Below are 23,744 nucleotides of genomic sequence, written 5' to 3'. Positions count from 1 at the left end.
ACTAAGTGAAATACAGACTTACAAATTTACAAATGATAAATACTTCAAAAATTAAATGCAGCAAATAAAGAGAATTATATTCAATCAGGGGCACCTGGGTGGCTCAGTCAGTTGAGAGTCCAACCCTTGGTTTCAGCTCAGGTCATGATCTCAGGGTTAGTGGGTTTGAGCCCCACATCGGGCTCTACGTTGACAGTGCAGAGCCTGCCTGGGCTTCTCTCCTTCTCCCTCTCTCTCTGCCCCTCCCCAGTTTTCTCTCTCTCTCTTTCTCTGTCTCTCTCTCTCTCTCAAAAAAGAAATAAACATAAAAAATCATTTAAAAAGAATTATGTTCAATCATAGTTACCATTTCTAAACCTAAGTGGTTCTAAACCAAAGTTTTTCTCTCTTATTCTAAATTATACTGCTTTGTACAGTCTATTGTACATTTAATAGTTTTCTTCCCCCTATTAACCAACTACATCTCTCTGGTAAAATGAGAAGCCCTCCATTTCCCATTCTTAACAATCAATCACTCTCTGCCCAGCATTATAGTGGGTCTCGACTGACAGCTTATGTTTTTGAAATTATTTCTCTACTTGGTTTTAGTAGCAAAGAGATGGTGATATTCTTAGGTATAAAGAAAAAATCAAAACCAAAATCTAAAAGTAAATCCAGTAAACCTTTAAGTTTAAAACAGAGAAATTAATTTTTATCTTATGTGGAACCCAACATAATTTCCTATACAAAATTGCTAAGTTATCATCAAAATCATGCACCTGGATTTATTTTCCCTTTAGCTTTTAATGATTAAACAAACTCAAAATTTTGGAAGGCATCTCATCTCACCTTCCTGCAGGGCTAGAGCTATTATCTTCACTTTCCCATTGTTCATGTTTACTTCTTGGTACTGGGGGCTGTAGCATTTCAGCTGCTAGTGGGTCAGCATCGTTCTCTTCTCGACCAATCCATTCTCCAATCACACGGGGTCTCAGAAGAGAAGAATTAAATGCCACTGTTTCCTAAAGAGGAGAAAAGAATATACTGACTCAGATTACTTATTCTTACTAATAAGACAACAGGGAAATAATTTTGTCTAGAGTTTCAACTGCTTCCATAAATCAAAATGTTCTTTTTCTTTCTGAATTGACATAAAATTTCAGTTCCCTCCATTTCTATTAGATGACTTATTCTCTGTAATTTGTACTGACTCCTGAAGATCATCACGACAAAGGATCCAGGAATGAAATCTTTCAGATTCAGAAGGCTGCATGTGTGTTCTCAGGAAGGAGGAGCTGAGGTTAGCATTTGTGTCAGAAAGAAAAGTGTGTGGTAAGGCCCACATAGTGAAAGAGCTTAGTGTTTCTGGGAAATGGTAAATAATTTTTTAGGAGGAAACTGGGGTGAAGCAAGGGAATAGAGTCAACAAATGGCAGTGGAAGGATGGATTGTCTCCAGCTGTGAAACATTTCGGACTTGTAGCCATCCAGTGGAGGTTAGAAGCAGGGCAATACCAGTAACAGGTATGCTATGCTAATTCAAAAAATGTTAAAGTGATTTCTTCTCATAGACTTGGATATGATGTGGCTCTTTAAATGGTACTTTAACTATTTAAGTCATTTAATATTTTGAAAGGTACTACTATCAAAATAAACTTTACAAAACGGTTGCCTGGGTGGCTCAGTTAAGATTCCAGACTTGACTTCCATTTGGGTCATGATCTCGCAGTTCATGGGTTCGAGCTCCACTTTGGGCTCTGCAGTGGCAATGCAGAGTCCGCTTGGGATTCTTTCTCCCTCTCTGCGCCACTCACATGCTCTCTCTCTCTCAAAATAAATAAATAACCTTTGACAGGTATTAGAATACTGGATATGAGTAATTGCTAAAGATATCTCAGTAAATGAGAAAAAGGCAAGTTAAAAGCAGTACCTACTCTATGATCTTAGTTTTGTTTTAAAAATTCTTATGGGTGTATAACAATGTTTTGTGCTGATCTCAGCCTATCAATAACCAATGTTATGGTTCTTATTATGATTGCAAGATGCTCTTCAGCAATAACCATCAGGAAGCTTAGAAAATTGAAAGTTTCTTGTTTATAAGAGCTGCAAATTACACAGCACACCTGGGGCTACACAGTGAGGTCACAGGTAGACAAGAGAGAGAGAGTTAGCAAGCAGAATGCTGGGGTTCCGTTTTCATTGGGGTTGAGGGTGGAAGCCTAGGGTTTTGTGGGCTCATTCTTTACTGGTGAATTTAAAAGAGAAGAATGGGAATTTAAAGCACAAGGAGAGAAAGAACAAGAGGCCCAAATGGTCAGTACTTGAAATCAACCAAGATTTCTAATACCAAAGAGCTTCAGTCAGGGGAGGAGGCCTGGCTCTTTATCTGGTATACTGTGGCTGACAATGTGTTTATTGGAGATGGCCGTCTTTGAAGTGGACATTTAGACAATCAAAGTGTAAGTACAGCATTTGCATTCCAAAAAGGAAAAAACAAAACCAATGTCAGAGTTTATACTATAAACCATCATTCATACACTAATTCTACTCATTTATTTATTTTCTTATATTTATTAAGACCTACTATGTGCCAGAAACTGCTTGATATGTTGGGAAAAACAATGGTAAGACCAAAATTTTGTGGATTTATCCAAAAAGAGGATTTACAAATAGTTTTAGTTTCTTCTTTTGGTGCTTCCATGTCTTTGCAATATTATGATTAATAGGAACTTGTCTTATAGTGAGAAAAAATGCATATTAAAAATATCCTGATCTAAGAAACAGGCTTGAGTTAAATTATGTTTTGCTATAGTTTTTAGTATTACAAGAGTTCTGAATAATTTCTTAAAGATTCAGACCTGGTCTTCTGAGTCTTTACAATTCTCCAAAATACACAAATAGGATACAATAAAAATATGGTATAACAATACATACAATGTAATATTAATATACAAATATAATACTAAAGGCAACATGTGAAATATGATTAGGACATATTTCAGGAATATCCAAGTGATATCAAGGAACAGAAAGTAGTTATATATCTTATTGATTCTCTGGCCCACATAAAAATATATCAGATAACTTTTAGTATAATTTAACAAATAATAGGAATTCCTTCTGTATTTATGTTCCCATAGTCAGGAAATTAAAGAACTATTATGGCTTTCAACTGTGAAATCATGGGATCAAATTACTGTTTTGAAACTACCAGAAAGGCACATTCAAGTACAACAATTTAATACCATCTGAAGCATAAGAACTAAAATTAACAGCAATATTGTTAAATTTTAAAACTGAATTTGTTTTTAAAAGTAAGCTGAGACAAAGTTCTGTTTTAGAATTTAAAAAAAATTATAAACATATTTAGAGCCTCAGAATCAATTTTGGCCTGTGTGTCTGAAATGTTATTTATTCTGTGAATTTTACTTTCTCCTCAAGTAAAACAGTGAAGAGGGTATTACAAAACCTGCTGTATCAAATGAATTAGTGGGTAGCACAGTTAAACCACAGAATTCTGTACATATGCTAGGTATGATTATTTAAGGATGTGGACTATGTTAAAACCACTTCTACATCTGTGATATATCTGGGGGGAAAATGGTAAAAAGAACTGCAAGAATGAGCAAGTTGGGTAAGAAATAGATGCCTGGTTGTGAATATGGGCAGAGTAACAGAACAGAGAATTGATGGGGCAAATTTTCACCCTACGAAGTTTTATTTTATAGGTAGAATATTAAAAAGGTTGGATAATTAGTTCAGTGTTATTGATTTCATTTATATAATGAAGCAGAATTGGGCTTGGAGATTTGTCTTATAGGCTCTACAGAGAAGAATGGGTACAAGAGAAAGGAGTCGGTTTAAGCACTGTAAATGAGAAATGTGAAATAGAATTTAGAGTTAAGTATGATCAAAAGTTGTGAGCTGCAGAGAATCAGAAATAGCTTCCTGGATGCTTACTGGGAAATTAAATAAAATGACAGATGTCACTGCTGTTGGAGAATAGAGCACTGAAAAAAGGACAAATTGTTTTAACACTAGCTGAAAGCAGAAATTCAGTAGGAAATAGCTGATGAGCAAAGAAATACAAAGAGCTGCAAAGAAGGTCAGAGGAGTTAGGAAGTTAGCGTTTTACAGGTGAAAAAAACGGGACTCTACTTTTCTTATTTTTACTTATTTATTAAAATGATCAAAGCATTTTTATATCTATGCCTTCTTTAAATGTCACATTATAAAAATTCTTGAATGCAACCTATTTACTTGTAATAGATTACAATGGTGAATTTTTCCTTGGATATATCACTTATATTTCATTAAGCCTATTAATAAGCATAAATTTTTATGGAAGAATTTCAGTGAAGAAAGCAGTTCTTAAAACTACATACAACATACCACAAACATCATTACATAGCAAAAGAAATTTTAAAATGCACATTAAAAGCAGTAAGTTCTTGAAAATATTTTAAGTACATGGTAAATAATTTAAAATGTCAATTCCAATCAATGTAAATCCTATTTATTCCTTTAAAATGTATAAGTACACATTCCTTTGCACCCCGCCACCCTCCCACCGTCCGCTAAGGTCAGAAATCTCTAGAGGTTGAGATTCTTAAGCAAGTATGTTTAAACTTAGTAAGAAAAGCATTTCCAGTCAAAAATTTGTTCTCTATATAATTTGTTGTTTAAAGAGCCTGGTTTTTTCTTTGTCTTTTTTTTGTTGTTGTTGTTCAGTTTGTTTCTTAAATTCCACAAGAGTGAAAACATAATGGTATTTGTCTGTTTCTGATTCACTTATTTCACTTAGTATTATACCCCTAGATCCATCCATGTCGCTGCAAATGGAAAGATTTCATTATTTTTATGGCTAATATTACACTGTTTGTCTATCTACCTATCTATCTACCTATCTATCTACTTACCTACCTACCTATCTATCCATCCATCCATCCATCCATCCATCCATCCATCCATCCATCTCATCTATTTACCTATACCACATCTTACTCTTGGACACCTGCACTGCTTCCATATTTGGCTATTGTAAATAATGCTGCAGTAAACACAGGGGTGCATATATCTTTTCAAATTAATGTTTTCATGTTCTTAAGGTAAATGTCCAGCAGGGAATTACTGGGTCATATGGTAATTCTATTTTGAATCTTTTGAAAAACCTCCATGCTATTTTCCATAGTGGCTGTACCAGTTTGCATTCTCACCAACAGCACACAAGAGTTTCTTTTTCTCCACATCCTCCTCACCAACACGTTTGTTTCTAATTGTAGCCATTCCGACAGGTGTGATGTGGTACCACTGTAATTTTGATTTATATTTCCCTGATGATGAATGATGTTGACCATTTTTTCACGCTTCAATCTCTGGCTCATTTTTAATTGGATTATTGCTTTTTTGGAGTTGAGCTGTATAAATCTTTATATATTTTGGATATTAATTCCTTTTCAGATATGTAATTTGCAAATATCTTCTCTTCAATAGCTTGTCTTCTAGTTTTGATGACTGTTTCCTTTGCTGTTTATAAGCTTTTTATTTCCATGCAGTCCTAATAGTTTATTTTTGCTTTTATTATCAGGAGACATATGTAGAAAAATGTTACCACAAATGATGTCAGAGACATTACTGTCTGTACTATCTCCTAGAATTTTTATGATTTAAAGACTCACATTTAGGTCTATAATCCAATTTGAATTTATTCTGTGTGCGGTGTAAGAAAGTGGCCCGCCCAGGTTCATTCCTTTGCAAGTTGCCGTCCAGTGTTCCCAACATCATTTCTTGACTTTTTCCCATTTAATATTCTTGCCTCCTTTGCCAAAGATTAATTGACCATATAATCACAGGTTCACTTCTGGGTTCTCGATGCTGTTCTATTGATCTATGTGCCTATTTTGTGCCATTACTATACCATTTGATTACTACAGCATTGTAGTATATCTTGAAATTGTGGATTGTGATAACTCCAGTTTTGTTCATCTTTTTCAAGAATACTTTGACTAATGGTCCCATGAAAATTTTAGGATTATTTGTTATAGTTATGTGAAAATGCTGTTTGTATTTAAATAGGGATTGCATTAAATCTATAGATAACTTTGGGTAGTATGAACAGTTTAACAATATTTATTCTTCTAATCCATGAACATGAAATATCTTTCCAATTATTTGTGTTCAGTTACTTTCATCAGTGTTTTATAGTTTATAGAGTATAGGTCTCCTCACCTCCTTGGTTAAGTTTTTCCTAGGTCTTTTGTTATTTTGGTACAATTGTTACCGGCCTTTAGTTCTCTTCTTTGTAGTCTCTTTATGTGGTTTTGGTATCAGGATAAAGCTAGCCTCATAGAATGAATTAGGAAGCTTTCCTCTCTCTTCTGTTTTAGAGTAGTTTAACAGATATTAACTCTTTAAATGCTTGGTAGAGTTCATCTGTGAAGTCATTTGGACCTAGACTTTTGTCTGTTGGGAGCTTTTTGATTAACTGATACAATTTCATTGCTGGTAACCAGTTTGTTCAAATTTTCTTTCTCTTCAAGATGCAGTTTGGGAGGTTATATGTTTCTAGGAATTTATCCATTTCTTTTTGGTTATCCAATTTGTTAGCATATAATTTTTCATAACTTTCATTTATAATCTATGCTGTCAGTTATTGCTTGTCTTGCATGTAATGATTTTATTTAGTTGTCTTATTTTTTATGACTCTAGCCAAGCGTTTATCAATTTTATTGATCTTTTCACAAAACCAGTTCCTGTTTTCATTGATCTTTTTTTTTTTTTTTTTTTAGTTTCTTTCTTTTATGTCTGCTCTACTCTTTATTATTTCCATACTTCTACTGGTTTAGGGTTTTGTTTGTACTTCTTTTTCCAGCTCTTTTAGCTGTAAAGTAATGTTGAAATTTTTCTTGCTTCTTAAACTTCCTTCTTAGAACAGCTCTTGCTGCAACCCAAAGATTTTGGATCACTGTGTTTTCATTTTCATTTGTCTCCATGCATTCTTTACTTCTTGGTTGACGCATTCATTGTTTAGTAGCATGTTATTTAACTTCTACATATTTGTGGTCTTTCCATATTTTTTGTAGTTGATTTCTAGTTTCATAGCATTGTGGTCAGATGTGATAATGTGATTTCAATCTTTTTTAATTTGTTGAGACTTGTTTTGTGACCTAACATGTAATCTATTCTGGAGAATGTTCCATGTGCACTTTAAAAGAATGTGTATTCTGGGGCGCCTGGGTGGCTTAGTCAGTTAAGCGTCCGACTTTCGCTTAGGTCATGATCTCCCGGTTGTGGGTTCGAGCCCCGCGTCGGGCTCTGTGCTGACTGCCAGCTCAGAGCCTGGAGCCTGTTTCAGATTCTGTGTCTCCCTCTCTCTCTGACCCTCCCCTGCTCACGCTGTCTCTCTCTCTCCTAGAAATAAATAAAAATATTAAAAAAAAAAAAGAATGTGTATTCTTCTGTTTTAGGATGTAATGTACTGAATATATCTGATAGATACATCTTGTCCAATGTGTCATTCAAAACCACCGTTTCCTTGCTAATTTTCTGTTTGGATGATCTATCTACTGATATAAGCGAGATGTTAAAGTCCCCAACTATTATTATTATTATTATTATTATTGATTACTTCCTTTATGTTTGTTATTAACTGCTTTAAATATTTGGGTCCTTCTATATTGGGTCATAAATATTTACAATTATTATATCTTCTAGTTGGATTGTTCCCTTTATGATTATATAGTTTCCTTGTCCCTTGTTACAGTCTTTGTTTTAAAGTCTATTTTGTCTGATATAACCATCAGACCCAGGCTTTCTGGTCACTTCCATTTGCATGACAAACACTTCCCCATTCCTTTACTTTCAATCTGCATATATCTTTACCTCTGAAATGAGTCTCTTGTAGGCAGCATATAGATTGGTCTTGCTTTTTTTTTCGCCATTCCGCCATCCTATAACTTTGACTGGAGTGTTTAGTTCATTTACATTAAAAGCAATTATTGATAGGTATGCATTTATTGCCATATTGTTGTTTTATGGCTGTTTTTGTAGTTCTCTTCCTTTCTTCCCTAGCTGTCTTCTCTCACAGTTTGGCTTTATTTAGTGATATACCTGGATTCCTTTTTCCTTAGTTTTTGCATATCTATTATTTTTATCTTTATTTATTTTTTTAATTTTTGGTTACCATTAGGTTTATACATAACTTCTGCATATAGCAGTTTATTATTAAGTTGATGGTCATTTTCATTTCAACTCATTCTTTTTTTTAAAAAAATTTAAATGTTTTTATTTATTTCTGAAAGAGAGACAGTGTGAGCAGGGGAGGGTCAGAGAGAGAGAGGGAGACACAGAATATGAAACAGGCTCCAGGCTCTGAGCTAGCTGTCAGTACAGAGCCCGACGTGGCACTTGAACCCACAAACCGTGAGATCATGACCTGAGCCAAAGTTGGATGCTTAACTGACTGAGCCACCTAGGGACCCCTCATTTGAACTCATTCTAAAAACACTAAATTTTTATTCCTCTCCACCCACATTTAAGTGTAGAATGTCATATTTTCATACTTTATATTCTTTTATTTTGCGAATCCCTTGATTGATTTTTATAGATATACTTAATTTTAATACTTTTGTACTTCTTTTCTTACTCCTGTTCATGGTTTTCCCTTTGCACTAAAAAAAACATCTCCTTTAACATTTCTTGTAAGGCTGGTCTAGTGATGACTAATTCCTTTGATTTTTGTTTGTTTGAGAAACAAAGTCTTTATTTCTTCTAATCTGAATAAAACCCTTGCTGGATAGAGTATTCTTGGCTGCAGGTTTTTCTCTTTCTGCTCTTTGAATATACCATGCCACTCCCTTCTGACTTGCAAAATTTCTGCTGAAAAGTCACTTGGTAGCCCTACAGGATTTCCCTTGTATGGAACTCCCTTGCTTTTCTCTTGTTGCTTTTAAAATTTCTCTTTATCACTACTTTTTGTCATTTAATTACTGTGTGTCTTGGTGTGGACCTCCTTGGGTTGATTTTGTTGGGTGGTCTATGTGCTTTCCAATCCAGATTTCTGTTTCCTTCTCCAAATTCAGGAAATTTTCAGCTATTGTTTTGTCAAATAAATTTTCTGCCCTCTTTTCTTTCTCTCCATCTTCTGGGATGCCTATAATCCAAATGTTATCATGCCTGATGGTGTTACTTACTTCCCTTAATTTATTCTTATCTTGTATTACTTTTTGTTCTTTCTTCTGTTCAGCTTGATTGCTTTCCATTACTCTCTCCTCCATGTCATCGATCCATTCTTCTGCTTATACTAGTCTACTTATTTTTCCCTATAATGTATTTTTAATTTCAATTACTGAGTTCTTCATCTATGACTTGTTCTTTTTTATATTTTCTATCTTTTTGTTGAGGATCTTACAGAGATTTTCCACTCTTTGCTCAAGTCCAGTGAGTATCTTTATGGACATTACTTTAACTTTAAAAAAATTAATATTTTGAAAGAGAGAGAGAGAATGCAAGTGGGGCAGGGGCAGAGAGGGAGGGAGACACAGAATCTGAAGCAGGCTACAGGCTCTAAGCTGTCAGCATAGAGCCCGACATGGGGCTCAAAGTCATGAGCTGTGAGATCATGACCTGAGCTAAAGTTGGATGCTTAAATGACTGAGCCACCCATGTGCCTCTAAGACCATTACTTTAATTTTTTTATTATTTATTTGTTTTAGAGAAAGAGAGACATACACACAGAGTGTGACTGGAGAGAGGGGCAAGGAGAGAGAGGAAGACACAGAATCTGAAGGAGGCTCCAGGCTCCATCCTGTCAGCACAGAGCCTGATGTGGGGCTTGAACTCACAAACCACGAGACAATGACCTGATTCAAACTTGGCACTTAACTGACTGGGTCACCCAGGCACCCCAATGACTATTACTTTAAATTCTCTCTTAGGCATGCTACTTATCTCTGTTTCGTTTATATCTCTTGCTGTGATTTTTGTCCTGATCTTTCATTTGAGACACAGTCCTGTTTCCTCATTTTGTCTATCTCTCTGTGTCTGTTTTCATGTGTCTGAAAAGTCAGCTACCTCTTCTACTTTTCAAAATAGTGGCTTTATGAAGAAGTCCTGCGGTGCCCTGTAGTAAAATTTCCCCTTTTTACCAGACCCTGGTGCTTCAGGGATGTCTCCCATGTGTGCTGCATGTGCCTTACTATTGTGGCTGACAGGGAGCCTGGGTAGCTCAGTTAAGCATCCAACTTCAGCTCAGGTCATGATCTTGCAGTTTGTGAGTTTGACCCCACATCAAGTTGTCTGCTGTCAGCACAGAACCTGTTTTAGATCCTCTGTCCCCTCCCCCCTCATGCTGCTCACCCACTTGTGCACACGCATACTGTCTCTCTCTCTAAAAATAAATGATTTTTAAAATTTTAAAAAATAATACTATTGTGGCTGAGCCACTTTTGCCTTCAGTCAGGTCATCTGCAATGCTTCTTTGTGGGCAGGGTTTGGTCCCTGTGTTGTTAATGGGCAGTGTGGGGCCACCTTGGGCTTGTGTTTGCCAGAGCTGTGGTCACACAGAACTGCAGAGTGCTCTCCCTGTGTTATGTCCTGAGAAACTTTTGTTGGTGGGTGGGGACTGTAGTGAGATCAGAGGTCTACCCCCAGCCCACTGCTGTGGCTGCAGTCAAACTAGTATTTGTGGTTATCTTCCCCTCTCCCTGGGGCTGGAGTCACTTTGGAGTGGTGATGGTTCCTGTCAGGGTTATTTGCACACTAACAGGCTTGCAGCACTACTTTGCATGGACTCCTGCCGAGGGTGAATTGAAGAAATGTGTCTACAGGAGAATGTGAGGGCAGGGTGTAGTGCTATTAGCAAGCTAGGTGGAGAGTGTTCTTGCTGGCTCCCCCAGATGTCCATGTATCTAGGCCAGAGAGGGGACAGAAGAAGAGGGAATGGCTCCTACCAGTAACTTTCTTCCTAGAGAAGTCTTCTAAAGATCCCTGCCCTTCCAGCACGTGTTCTGAGACAGCAAATAAATCTCAGACATTTTCCAAACTGCTGCTTATATGCTGTATCTAAATAGGGCTATTTGTTATTCTGTCTCTTTTGGGGTGGGACTCAGTTTCCTATCACCCTTTGTTTCTCCCAGAGCACAGCCCAGTGATTTTTTTTAAGTTCCAGGTGTTTAGTTCCACTGATTGTAAGAACTCTCAAAGTTAAGCCCCTCTGGTTACCAAAGCCAAATGTTATGGCTATTCATCTTCCCAGTGTGGGTCGCCCATTTCTGGGGCACCAGGTATGGGATCTGCTCCTTTCCCCTCTCATGTCTATGGTGTCTCTCCTTGCCATGGACAATCCTAGGGGTTGGCTTGGTTCCTGACCAAGTCTCTACCCTTCCTACCACTTTTGATGTGGCCTCTTCTCTAAGTCCCATTGTGAAGAGTCTGCTCTTCTAGTTCTCAAGCTGTTTTCTGGGTTACTTACAGTGATGTGGGTGTTAGCTAGATGTATCTGTGGGATGAGGTGAGCCTAGGCTCCTCCTACTCTGCCATCTTCACCAGAAGTCTGTTTTTTCTTCTTAAATCAAGATGCTCATGAAGGCTAGGATCACATCCTAATTCCTTTGTTTTCTCCATAATAACTAGCATAATTATTTCATAAAATAAGTATAAAATTTGTGTTAAATGAATTTTAAAAATTCATAGAAGGAAAACCAATGCAAATGTGGTGAATTACGAAGTATCTTTATGTCTAACTAAAAGTCATATAAATGATTCATGGACAACACTGATTAATATATTTTTAAGCCATACCAGCATAAAGTCTACAAGATGTGACTGATTTAAAATAATTAAATATTTTGTACAAATTCTTAAGCTTTTGAGTATGTTATTTTAATCCAACCAGTTCACAAAAGGAAAATTATGAAACACATAATTACACATTAAATGTTTAACACAAAACTACATTCAATGTTTAACTTAATAATCATTGTTAAACTAATCCACACATTGAACCTGAATTAGAGTTTAAAGGAAGTAATGTAAGCAGATACTTAAAAGTTTTTTTCCTACTGTCCCTTCTTTTATTTTTTTCCAGCTTTGGGATATAATTGATATATTCTATGTAGCTTTACACTGTATAATCTCAAGATTTAGCAAAAATATATAATGCAAAATGATTGCCATAATAAGGTTAACAGACTCATCACTTCACATAATTAACATTGTGTTTCTGTGTGTGTGTGTGTGTGTGTGTGTGTGTGCTGAGAACTCTTAAGATCCACTTGCTTAGCAACTTCCAAGTATACAATATAGTATCATAAACCTTAGTCACCATATTGTGCGTTAGATCCTCAGATCTTGCTCATCTTATAACTGGAAGTCTGTAACCTCCGATCACTTGCACCCATTTCCCTCACCCCCTCACCTCTGGCAACCTCCACTCTATTCTCTCTTTCTATAGGTTAGATTTCCTTCCTTTTAATGGTGAAAATTATTTCACTAAATATAAAATCACTTTTTCTTTATTCAACTATCAATAGGCACTAGATTGTTTTAATGTTTTGGCTATTGTAAATAATACCGCAGTGAACATGGAAGTTCAGATATCCCTTAGACATAGTGATTTCATTTCCTTCAGATATATACTCAGAAGTGGGATTGCTTAATAAGCTTCATGTTTAATTTTTTGAGACAGCCCATGCTGATTGTTATAGTACCCATATGAATTTACATTCCCACCCATAGTGCACAAGGGTTCCCTTTTCTCCAAACTCCTGCCAACACCTGTTATCTCCTGTCTTTTGATGAGAGACATTCTATCAGGTGTAAGATGATCTTTCATTATGGTTTTGACTTGCATTTCCCTGATGATTAGTGATGTTGAGCATCTTTTCATGTACTTGGCCATTTATCTATCTTCTTTGGAAAAATGTCTGTTCGGGTCCTCGGCCCAATTTTGAAAAATCAGATTATTTGTTTTTTCCCTACTATTGAGCTGTGTGAGTTTCTTATATATTTTAGATATTAACCCCTTATCAGATATATGATTTAAAAATACTTTCTGCCATTCTATAGGTTACCTTTACAGTCTGATTTTTTTTCTGTACAGAAGCTTTTCAGTTTCATGTAGTTTCACTTGCTGCTTGTGCTTTTGGTGTTAAAAAACATTTTTAGGGGTGCCTGGGTGGTTCGGTAGATTAAGCATCCAACTTTGGCTCAGGTCATGATCTCCCAGCTCATGAGTTCAAGCCCCACATGGGGCTCTGTGCTGACAGCTCAGAGCCTGGAGCCTGCTTCAGATTCTGTGTCTCCCTCTCTCTCTGCCCCTTCCCTGCTTGCACTCTGTCTCTCTCTCTCTCTCTTAAAAATAATAAACATTAAAAAATTTTTAATGTTTTTAATGTTTTTTTTAATGTTTATTTATTTTTTAGAAAAAGAGAAAGCAAGCAGAGAGGGGCAGAGAGAGAAGAGAGAATCCCAAGCAAGTTCCCCACTGTCAGTGCAGAGCTCTACACAGGGCTCTCGAATTCATGAACTGTGAGATCATGACTTAAGCTGAATCAAGACCCAGCCACTTAACTGAGACACTTAGGAACCCCCCCCTCAATTTTTTTAAAGCACTGCCAATACCAATGTAAATAAGATTTTTCTTCTAGGAGTTTCACAGTTTGAGTAAGGCATTTTAATTTGATTTTTGTACTTGGTGTGAAATAAGGATCCAATTTCATTCTTTCATTATTCTATTTTTAAGTTTTTACTACTATAAATGTTTGTATTAAGAAAGAACTTCAAATAAACATTACACCACAAGTAACTAGAAAAATAAGAAACATCTGAAATTTAGTAGAGAAAGTAAATAACAAAGAAAGATCAGAAATAAATAAAATAGAAACCCAAATAAACAATAACATAACATTGAAAGTAATGACCAGGTTTTCAAAAAAAAAATAAAGGAAGAAACTTGGCAAAGCTTTTAACTACATTAAGAAAAAAAAAAAGAGAGAGAAGACTCAAAAACCAAAATGAGAAATGAAAGAGAAAACAATGCAACAGATACCACAGAAATACAATTTCATTCTTCTGCAAGTTATATCTAGTTTTCCCAAAACCTTTTACGAAAGAGACTATACTTTTCCCATTGACCACTCTAGGATCCCTTTTTAAATATTAAATGTCCAAGTGTTCATGGTTTATTTCTGGGTTCTTAATTCTGTTCCATTGATCTATGTCTCTATTTTTTATACCAGCACCATAGTAATTTAATTACTCTACCTTTATAATATAGTTTGAAATCAGGAAATATGATGCCTCCAGTTTTGTTTTTCTTTCTCAAGACTGTTTTGGCTATTTGTGATTCTATACAGATTTTGGGAATGCTTTTTCTAACTTTTCCTCTGGGAAATGCCATTGGAATTTTGGTAAGGATTGCACTGAACCTATAAACGGCTTTGAGTAGTAGGGACATTTTAACAATATTCAATCTTTCAATTCATGTACATGGGATATCTTTCCACCTATTTGTCTTCTTCAATTTTTTCCATCAAAAAAAAGTGTGTACAGGTATTTTAACTGGTGGGCTAAATGTATGCCTACTTATTTTATTGTATTTGATGCTACTGTAAATGGAACTGTTTTGTTTCTTTTTAGAATAGTTCAATCTTATTATAGAGAAATGCAACAGATTTTTGTATGTTGATTTTGTATCCTGCTAATTTACTAAATTCATTTGTTAGGTCTAACAGTTTACTGATTAAGTCTTAAAGGTTAACTATGCATAAGAATATGTCATCTGCAAACAGATAAGTTTACTTCTTGTCCTATCTGGATGCCTTTCATTTCTTATTCCTACCTAACTGCTCTAGCTAGGACTTCTGGTACTTTGTTGAACAGGAGCAGTGAGAGTGGGCACTCTAGTCTTGTTCTTGATTTTGGAGAAAAATCTTTCAACCTTTCACTGTTGAGTATGTTAGCTGAGGATTGTCATATATGTCTTTTCTTATGTTGAGTTATATTCCTTCTATATCCAATTTGTTGAAAGTTTTTTTTTTTTTACCATGAAAGTATATAACACTTTGTTAAATGGTTTTTTTTGCATTTATTGAAATGATCATGTGATTTTTATCTTTCATTCTATTAATGTGATGTACCATATTTATTGATTTGTAAATGTTGAACCACCCTTGTATCCCAGAGATAAATCTCACACAGTTGTGATCCTGGTATCTGCTCCTTTTAATGCGCCATTGAATTCAGTTTGTTAGTACTTTGTTGAGAATTTTTGCATCTGTATTCATCAGAGATGTTTGTTTTCTTGCAGTGTCCTTATCTGGCTCAGAAAATGAATTTGAGAGTTTTCCCTCCTATTCAAAGCTTTGAAAGAGTTTGAGAAAGATAGTGTTAATTCATCAATGAAATCATATGGTCCTGGACTTTTATTGGTAGGCTGTTGATGCCTGCTTTAATCTCCTTACTCGTTATTGGTCTGTTCAAATTTCCTGTTTCTTCATGATTCAGTCTTGGTGGGGTATATATTTTTAGGGAGTTATCCAGTTGTTTCCTATGTTACCAGTTTGGTGGCACTAACTGTTCATAGTAGTCTCATGATCCTTTGTACTACTATAGAAGTAGTTGTAATATCACCTCTTTCATTTATAATTTTATTTGATTCCTCACTTTTCTTGGTTTGTCAAGATAAAGATATGTCAGTTTTATTTTTTCAAAGAACCAAATCTTAGTTTCATTAATCTTTTCTAATTCACTTATTTCTGCTCTAGTCTTTATTATTTCCTTTCTTCTGCTAACTTTGTAGCCCTTCCTCTTCTTTAGTAATCAGTATAAACTGCTGAAAGCCAATATATCAATAAAGGAAGGAGTATTCAAAGAATTTTGTATTATTCTTTAATATATTAACAAATATTTTTCTCAAAAACTATGTAAAACAGAAATACGTCCAAGCATTTTGACAGATCCCCCGCAGCCTAATGCTCTTGGCTCAGTGATGCCAAGATCACATCAATAAATGTTCAATCTCATTGTGTCCGTGCCCCTTCTCATGAGAGTTCAAAGGTCTTTTTTCGTTTTTTTTCTTTTTCTTTTTTAAATAGTTTATTGTCAAGTTGGTTTCAATATAACACCCGTGTTCATCCCCACAAGTGCCCTCCTCCATGCCCATCACCCCCCTTCCACTACCCTCCAACACATCAGTCCTCAGTTTGTTCTCTCATGGTTTGCCTCCCTCTCACCCCTATTTCCCCCCTTCTTCTCCCCCATGGTCCTCCGTTAAGTTCTTCCTAATCCTCCTATATGTGCAAACATATGGTAACTGTCCTTTTCTGCCAGATTTATTTCACTCAGCATAACACCCTCAAGGTCCATCCATGTTGCTACACATGGCCAGATTTCATTCGTTTCCATTGCCGTGTAGTATTCCATTATATAGATAAACTTCATCTTCTTGATCCATTTGTCCGTTGATGGATGCTTAGGCTCTTTCCAAGTTTTGGCTATTGTTGAGAGTGCTGCTATGAACATTGGAGTACATGTGCTCCTATGCAACAGAACTCCTGTATCCCTTGGGTCAATTCCTAGCAGTGCTATTTCTGGGTCATAAGGGAATTCTGTTGTTAATTTTCTGAGGAACCTCCACACTGTTTTCCAGAGGGGCTGTACCAGTTTACACTCCCACCAGCAGTGAAGGAGGGTGCCCATTTATCCACATCCTCACCAGCATCTAGAGTCCTCTTATTTGCTCATTTTAGCCACTCTACTGGTGTGAGGTGTTATCTCAGTGTGCTTTTGGTTTGTATTTCCCTGATGAGAAGGGATACTGAGCATCGTTTCATTTGTCTGTTGGCCATCAGGATGTCCTCTTTGGAGAAGTGTCAGTTCATGTCTTCTGCCCATTTCTTCACTGGATTGTTTGTTTTTCAGGTGTGGAGTTTGGTGAGTTCCTTATAGATTTTGGATATTAACCCTTTACCTGATATGTCATTTGCAACTATCTTTTCCCATTCTGTCAGTTGCCATTTAGTGTTATGGATTGTTTCCTTTGCCGTGCAGAAGCTTTTAGTCTTGATGAGGTCCCAATAGCTCATTTTTGCTCTTGATTCCCTTGCTTTTGGGGATGTGTCAAGTAAGAAACTGCTGCAGTGGAGGTCAAGGAGGTTGTTTCTGGCTTTCTCCTCTAGGGTTTTGATGGTTTTCTGTCACACATTCAGGTCTTTTATCCATTTTGAGTTTATTTTTGTGTATGGTGTAAGAAACTGATCTAGTTTCATTCTTCTGCATGTTGCTGTCCAGTTCTCCCAGCAACCATCTGTTAAACAGGCTGTCTTTTTTTCCATTGGATACCCTTTCCTGCTTTGTTAAAGATTAGTTGGCTGTACATTTTTGGGTCCAAATCTGAGTTCTCTATTCTATTCCATTGATCTATGTATCTGTTTCTGTGCCAATACCATACACTGTTGATAATTACAGCCTTACAGTAGTAGAAGCTAAAGTCTGGGATGGTGATACCTCTCATTTTGGTTTTCTTCTTCAAAATTACTTTGGCTATGCAGGGTCTTTTGTGGTTCCATACAAATTTTAGAATAGTTTGTTCTAGTTTTCAGAAGTATGTTTATGCAATGTTGATTGGAATTGCACTGAATGTGTAGATTGATTTGGGTAGTAATGACATTTTAACTATGTTTATTCTTCCAATCCATGAGCATGGAATGGTTTTCCATTTCTTTGGGTCTTCTTCAATTTCCTTCATAAGTTTCCTATAGTTTTCATCATACAGATCTCTTTTATCTTTGGTTAGGTTTATTCCTATGTATTTTATGGTTTTTTGTGCAGTTATAAATGGGATCAGTTTCTTGATTTCTCTTTCTGCTGCTTCATTATTGGTGTATAAAAATGCAACCGATTTCTGTACGTTGATTTTGTATCCTGCAGCTTTGCTGAATTCATGGATCAGCTCTAGTAGGCTTCTGGTGGAGTATGTCAGGATTTCTATGTGAGTACCATGTCCTCTGCAAAGAGTGAGAGTTTGACTTCTTTGCCAAATCTGATGTCTTCTTTTTGTTGTCTGATGGCTGATGCTAGGATTTCCAGCACTATGTTAAACAACAGTGATGAGAGTGGACATCCCTGTCAAGTTCCTGATCTCAGGGGGAAAGCTCTCAGTTTTTCCCCCTTGAGGATGATATTAGCTGAGGGCTTCTCATAGATGGCTTTTATGCTGTTTAAGTAAGTTCCTTCTATCCCGACTTTCTCGAGGGTCTTTATTAAGAAGGGATGCTGTATTTTGACAAATGCTTTTTCTGCATCTATCGATAGGATCATATGATATTTATCTTTTCTTTCGTTGATGTGATATATCACATTGATGATTTGCGAATATTGAACCAACCCTGTAACCCAGGAATGAATCCCACTTGATCTTGATGGATAAATCTTTTTATGTGCTGTTGGATTCGATTTGCAAGTATCTTGTTGAGGATGTTTGCCTCTATTCATCAAGGATATTGGCCTGTATTTCTCCTTTTAGCTGGGTCTCTGCCTGGCTTGGGAATCAAAGTGATGCTGGCTTCATAAAATGAGTCCGGAAGTTTTCCTTCAATTTCTATTTTTGGGAATAGTTTGAGAAGAATTGGGATTAATTCTGTTTTAAATGTCTGGTAGAATTCCCCAGGGAAGCCATCTGGCCCAGGGCTCTTATTTGTTGGGGGATTTTTGATAACTGATTCGATTTCCTCACTTGTTATGGGTCTGTTCAGGTTTTCTATCTCTTCCCATGTGAATTTTGGTAGTGAGTGTGTGGTTAGGAATTTGTCTATCTCTTCTAAGTTGTCCAGTTTGTTGGCATATAATTTTTCATAGTATTCCCTGATAATTGCTTGTATTTCTGAGGGGTTGGTTGTAATAAGTTCATTTTCGTTCATGATTTTGTCTATTTGAGTGCACTCTCTTTTCTTTTTGAGAAGCCTGGCTAGAGGTTTTTCAATTTTGTTTATTTTTTCAAAAAACCCACTCTTGGTTTTATTGATCTGTTCAACTGTTTCTTTGGTTTCTATATTGTTCATTTCTGCCCTGATTTTTATTATTTCTCTTCTTCTACTGGGCCTGGGGTGCTCTTGTTGCTCTCCCTCTAGTTGGTTTAGGTGTGCTGTTAGATTTTGCACTTGCGCTTTTTCTAGTTTCTTGAAATAGGCCTGGAGTGCAATGTACTTTCCTCTTAGGACTGCTTTCGCCACATCCCATAGAGTTTAGATTGTTGTATTCTCATTTTCATTTGTTTCCATATTTTTAAAAAATTTCTTCTCTAATTGCCTGATTGACCCATTCACTCTTTAGTAGGGTGTTCTTTAACCTCCATGTTTTGGGGAGTTTTCCAGACTTCTTCCTGTGACTGATTTCAAGTTTCATAACTCAATCTGAAAGTCAGCATGGCATGATCTTAATTCTTTTATATTTATTGAGGGCTGCTTTATGTCCCAGTATGTGATCTATCTTGGAGAATGTGCCATGCACACTTGAGAAGAAAGTGAATTCCATAGCCTCAGGATGCAGAGTTCTAAATATATCTGACACATCCATCTGGTCCAATGTGTCATTTAGGTCCATTGTGTCTTCATTGATTTTCTGTCTAGTTGATCTGTCCATTGCTGTAAGTAGAGTTTAAAGTCCCCTGCTATTAGCACGTTCTTGTCAATAAGAGAGTTTCTGTTTGTGAATGTTTTATGTATTTGGTGTGTAGACATTTATAATTGTTACCTCTTCCTGATGGATATACCTTTTAATTATTATATAATGCCCTTCTTCATCCCTTGTTACTGTCTTTACTTTAAAGTCCAGTTTGTCTGATATAAGTATAGCTACTCTAGCTTTTTTTGACTTCCAGTAGCATGATAAGTATTTCTCCATCCCCTTACTTTCAATCTGAAGGTGTCCTCCAGTCTAAAATGAGTTTCTTGTAGACAGGAAATAGATGGATTTTGTTTTATCCATTCTGCTTCCCTATGTCTTTTGATTGGGGCATTTAGTCCATTTACATTCAGTGTTATTACTGAAATATATTGGTTTAGAGTCATTGTGTCATTTGTGGGATTCATGCTTGTGGTGGTGTCTCTGGTATCTTGTGTTACTTGCAACATTTCCCTCAGAGAGTACCCCTCAGGATTTCTTGTCGGGCTGGTTTAGTGATGACAAATTTTTTCAATTTTTGTTTATTTGGAAAGACTTTTATCTCTCCTTCTATTCTGAATGACAGTCTTTCTGGGTGGAGTATTCTTGGCTGCATACTTTCTCTGTTCATCACATTGAAGATCTGTGATTCCTTTCTGGCCTGTCAAGTTTCAGAGATAGGTCTGTCACCACTCTCATAGGTTTCCCTTTGTATGTTAGGGCCCTTTTCTCCCTACCTGCTTTCAAAATTCTCTTTGTCCTTATATTTTGCCAGTTTCACTATGATATGTCGTACAGAAGTTCGATTGTAGTTATGTCTGAAGGGAGTTTTCTGTCTCTCTTGAATTTCAACATCTCCTTCCCTCCCCAGGTTGGGGAATTTCTCTGCTATAAATTGTTCCAGGACTCCTTCAGCACCATTCCCTCTCTTCCTCTTCTGGGATTCCTATGATATGGATATTGTTCCGTTTGATCGTATCACTGAGCTCTCAAACTCTTCTTTCATGTTCCTGGATCAGTTAATCTTTTCCTCAGTTTCTTCTTTTTCTATAATAATGTCTTCTAAATCACTTATTCTCCTTTCTGCCACTTCAATCCGTGCACTGGATGCCTCCAGTTTATTATGTATCTCATTTATCGCATTTTTTAATTCATCATAACTATTTTTAAGCTCCATAGTGTTTGTAGCCATAGTTTCTCTGATGTCCTCCATGCTTTTTTCAAGCCCAGCGATTAATTTTATGATTATTATTCTAAATTCTTGTTCAGTTATGTTGCTTATATCTGTTTTGAGCAGTTCTTTAGCTGTTAATTCCTCCTGGAATTTCTTTGGAGGCGATCTCTTTCGTTTCATCATTTTGGTTAGCTTTCTAGCTCTTGTTAGTTTTAAAAGCTTGTTATGCACTCTGCACCTGTGAGCGCTGCTGTACCAAAGAAGGCTCTTTGACTGTCCAGGGCCTGTCCATTCAGAGAGTGTTCTTTTAATGGTATCTCTTGGTCTCTCTTCTTGAGACCTTGGTTATTTTATTTCCCTACTCATAGTGGTATTTGGGATTCTCCACCATGTGTATTTTGGCTTGTTTCTTGAGGTAGCCACTATAAAGTTTTCTCAGCAGACTCTGTCTCCTTTACCTCCCAAACTCTTGGATTCTGTAAGGGCTCCTATTGCTTCAGGCCTTCTCCTTGTGAGATATGGGGGTGAGTGAAATGTACGGAGCTCCCTACTTCTCTGCTATCTTGCCTCTAAATCTTTTTTCTTTTTTTAAATATTTATTTATTTATTTGAGAGAGAGAGAGAGAGAAGAACCTGTGAGTGGGAGAGAGGAGTAGTGGGAGAGAGAGAGAAGCTCAAGCAGCCTCCACACTCAGTACGGAGTCTGACATGGGGCTCAATCCCACAACCCTGGGATCAGGACCTGAGCTAAAATTAAGAGTTGGACACTCAACCAACTGAACCATCTAGGTACACCTATAGTTTAAAAATGGGACATATGGGGACATTTGGGTGGCTCAGTTGGTTAAGTGTCTGACTCTTGATCTTGGTTCAGGTCATGATCTCACAGTTTTGTGAGATCAAGCCCCATGTTGGGCTCTGGGATGACAGCACGGAGCCTGCTTATGATGCTCTCTCTCCCCCTCTCTCTCTCTCTGTCCCTTCCCCACATGTAAGCACTCCCTCTCTCTCAAAATAAATAAACTTAAAAAATAAAAATAAAAGTGGGACATATTACCCTCTAAATGTGACCTGCTTTAAAGCCAATGAAACAGGCACAAATTATTGTATGCCTGTTATAAGCCATGGTCTTAGGAGACCTTACATGTTTCTACCTGCTCTCTCTACTTCTACCATCCCCGTGAGAAAGATATGCCCATGCTAGTCTACTAACCTCAAAATGAAGATAAGAAATACTTCTAACAGATCTGAATATCCCCAAACAAGTACACTTTAAATTAGCTGACAGCAGCCAATCTCTAGACACATGAGAAACTCCACAACTGAAATAGGCTGAACCTATCCAGCCAAGATCCAGTGTAGGTCAGTTGAATTCCAGAAAAGCAGGAAAAATATTTATTGTTCAAGTCTCTGAGTTTTGGGGTAAAAGGTTACACAGCTATAACTAACTGAAACAAACTGATCCTAGAAGTCGAGTGCTGCTTAATAAAAACTTAAAAAATAGGTCATTGGTCTTGGGATGCAGGGGCAGGTGTTGGCTATAAAAATGATGAGGAAGTTATTCTAAGAGGCTAGAAAAATGGAGGCCAGTGTTATGTTGGGTTAATCATTTAGCAAAACTATGATTTCTGATAACTTGGTAAGGTAGAAAGTGATCTAATAAAGTTTCAAAATTGGGCAAGGACATCTCTAGGAAAAAGCCTGTAAACATTACCTACTTGCTTCTAGCTACATATGATAACTTTCATCAAGAAATAGATGAGTACAAAAAATAACTATAATTTGCAGGCAAAATTTAGAGAAAATATTACGAGTCTGGCTGGGTTTCTTATATTCAATTTTTGATAACTCATGATTTTTAAATTAAGATAATCCTTATACAAATATTAAATCCATGGCCCTGTCATAAAGACAAAGCTTCAGTTGAAAAAAGAAATCAAAGATGTGGCTATAAGGCCCTTCATTAAGACTTCTAAAAAATTAAGATGGTGCCTATTAAGGATGTTTCACAACACCTGAAATACCATAATTAAATCTAAAGAGAGGCATGTCCTGAAAAACAAACTGTGGATGTGGTTTTTGGCACATGAAAGAGTAACTGAATACAAAGGAAACCCAAAAATTATTTAAGACAGATGAATTATCAGAAAGCCCCTGAAGTAAAAGGGACTGAGACTACAAGATGTAAACACTCCTTCTGGCCACCATATTTCTACAGGAAAAAAAGCTGAAAAAGTTGCACAAAGGTATTTCTTCCAACATCCTCTTCAGAAGTGGCTAAAGACATTAACAAAAAGAAAGTCCCACAGGATGAAGCCATGAGCTGTGACAAATAAAAGATGGAGACTCTCAGGGAACCCAGTTCCCACTCCCACAAAATACAAGTGGGGCCCTATTAAGGAACACTTCCCAAACTCTTGGATAGGAAGACCTAATGATATGTGCCTATAAGAATCAGTATATAGGGACTCCTGACTGACTCAGTAGGTTGAGCATCTGACTCATGATTTTGGCTCAGATCATGATCTCATGGTGGGTGGGTTCGAGCCCCATATCAGGCTCCGCGATGACAGCGTGGAGCCTACTTAGGATTTCTTCTCTACCTTTCTCTCTATCTCAAAATAAATTTTTTTTTTTTCAAGAAGATAAGTATTTTATTTTATTTTATTTTTTTTATTTTTTTATTTATTTTTTTTTTTTTTTACAAATAGTTTATTGTCAAATTAGTTTCTACATAACACTCAGTGCTCATCCCCAAAGTGCCCTCCTCCATGCCCATCCCCCCCTCCCCCCCACATCCATCAGTCCTCAGTTTTTGTCAGCATTCAAGAGTCTCTCATGGTTTGCCTCTCTCCCTTTCCCCCACCATTTCCGCCCTTCTTCTCCCCCTTGTTCCTCCGTCAAGTTCCTCCTAATCCTCCTATACGTGCAAA

At 36.6% G+C, this 23,744-nt stretch overlaps 1 protein-coding gene across 1 annotated transcript in view; it reads right to left on the bottom strand.

Moving 5' to 3' along the window:
- Positions 1 to 23,744, bottom strand: part of CUNH8orf34 (chromosome unknown C8orf34 homolog) — a 396,548-nt gene that overhangs the window by 244,288 nt on the left and 128,516 nt on the right. Inside the window, 1 exon segment of the mRNA XM_039216922.1 lies at positions 829 to 1,001. Coding sequence (XP_039072853.1) covers positions 829 to 1,001 — 173 coding nt within the window.

This window comes from Hyaena hyaena, unplaced genomic scaffold (genome assembly GCF_003009895.1).
Source record: "Hyaena hyaena isolate Hyena2069 unplaced genomic scaffold, ASM300989v1 scaffold_660, whole genome shotgun sequence".
NCBI classification, from domain to species: Eukaryota; Metazoa; Chordata; class Mammalia; order Carnivora; family Hyaenidae; genus Hyaena; species Hyaena hyaena.
This window is presented reverse-complemented; position numbering and strand designations above follow the sequence as displayed.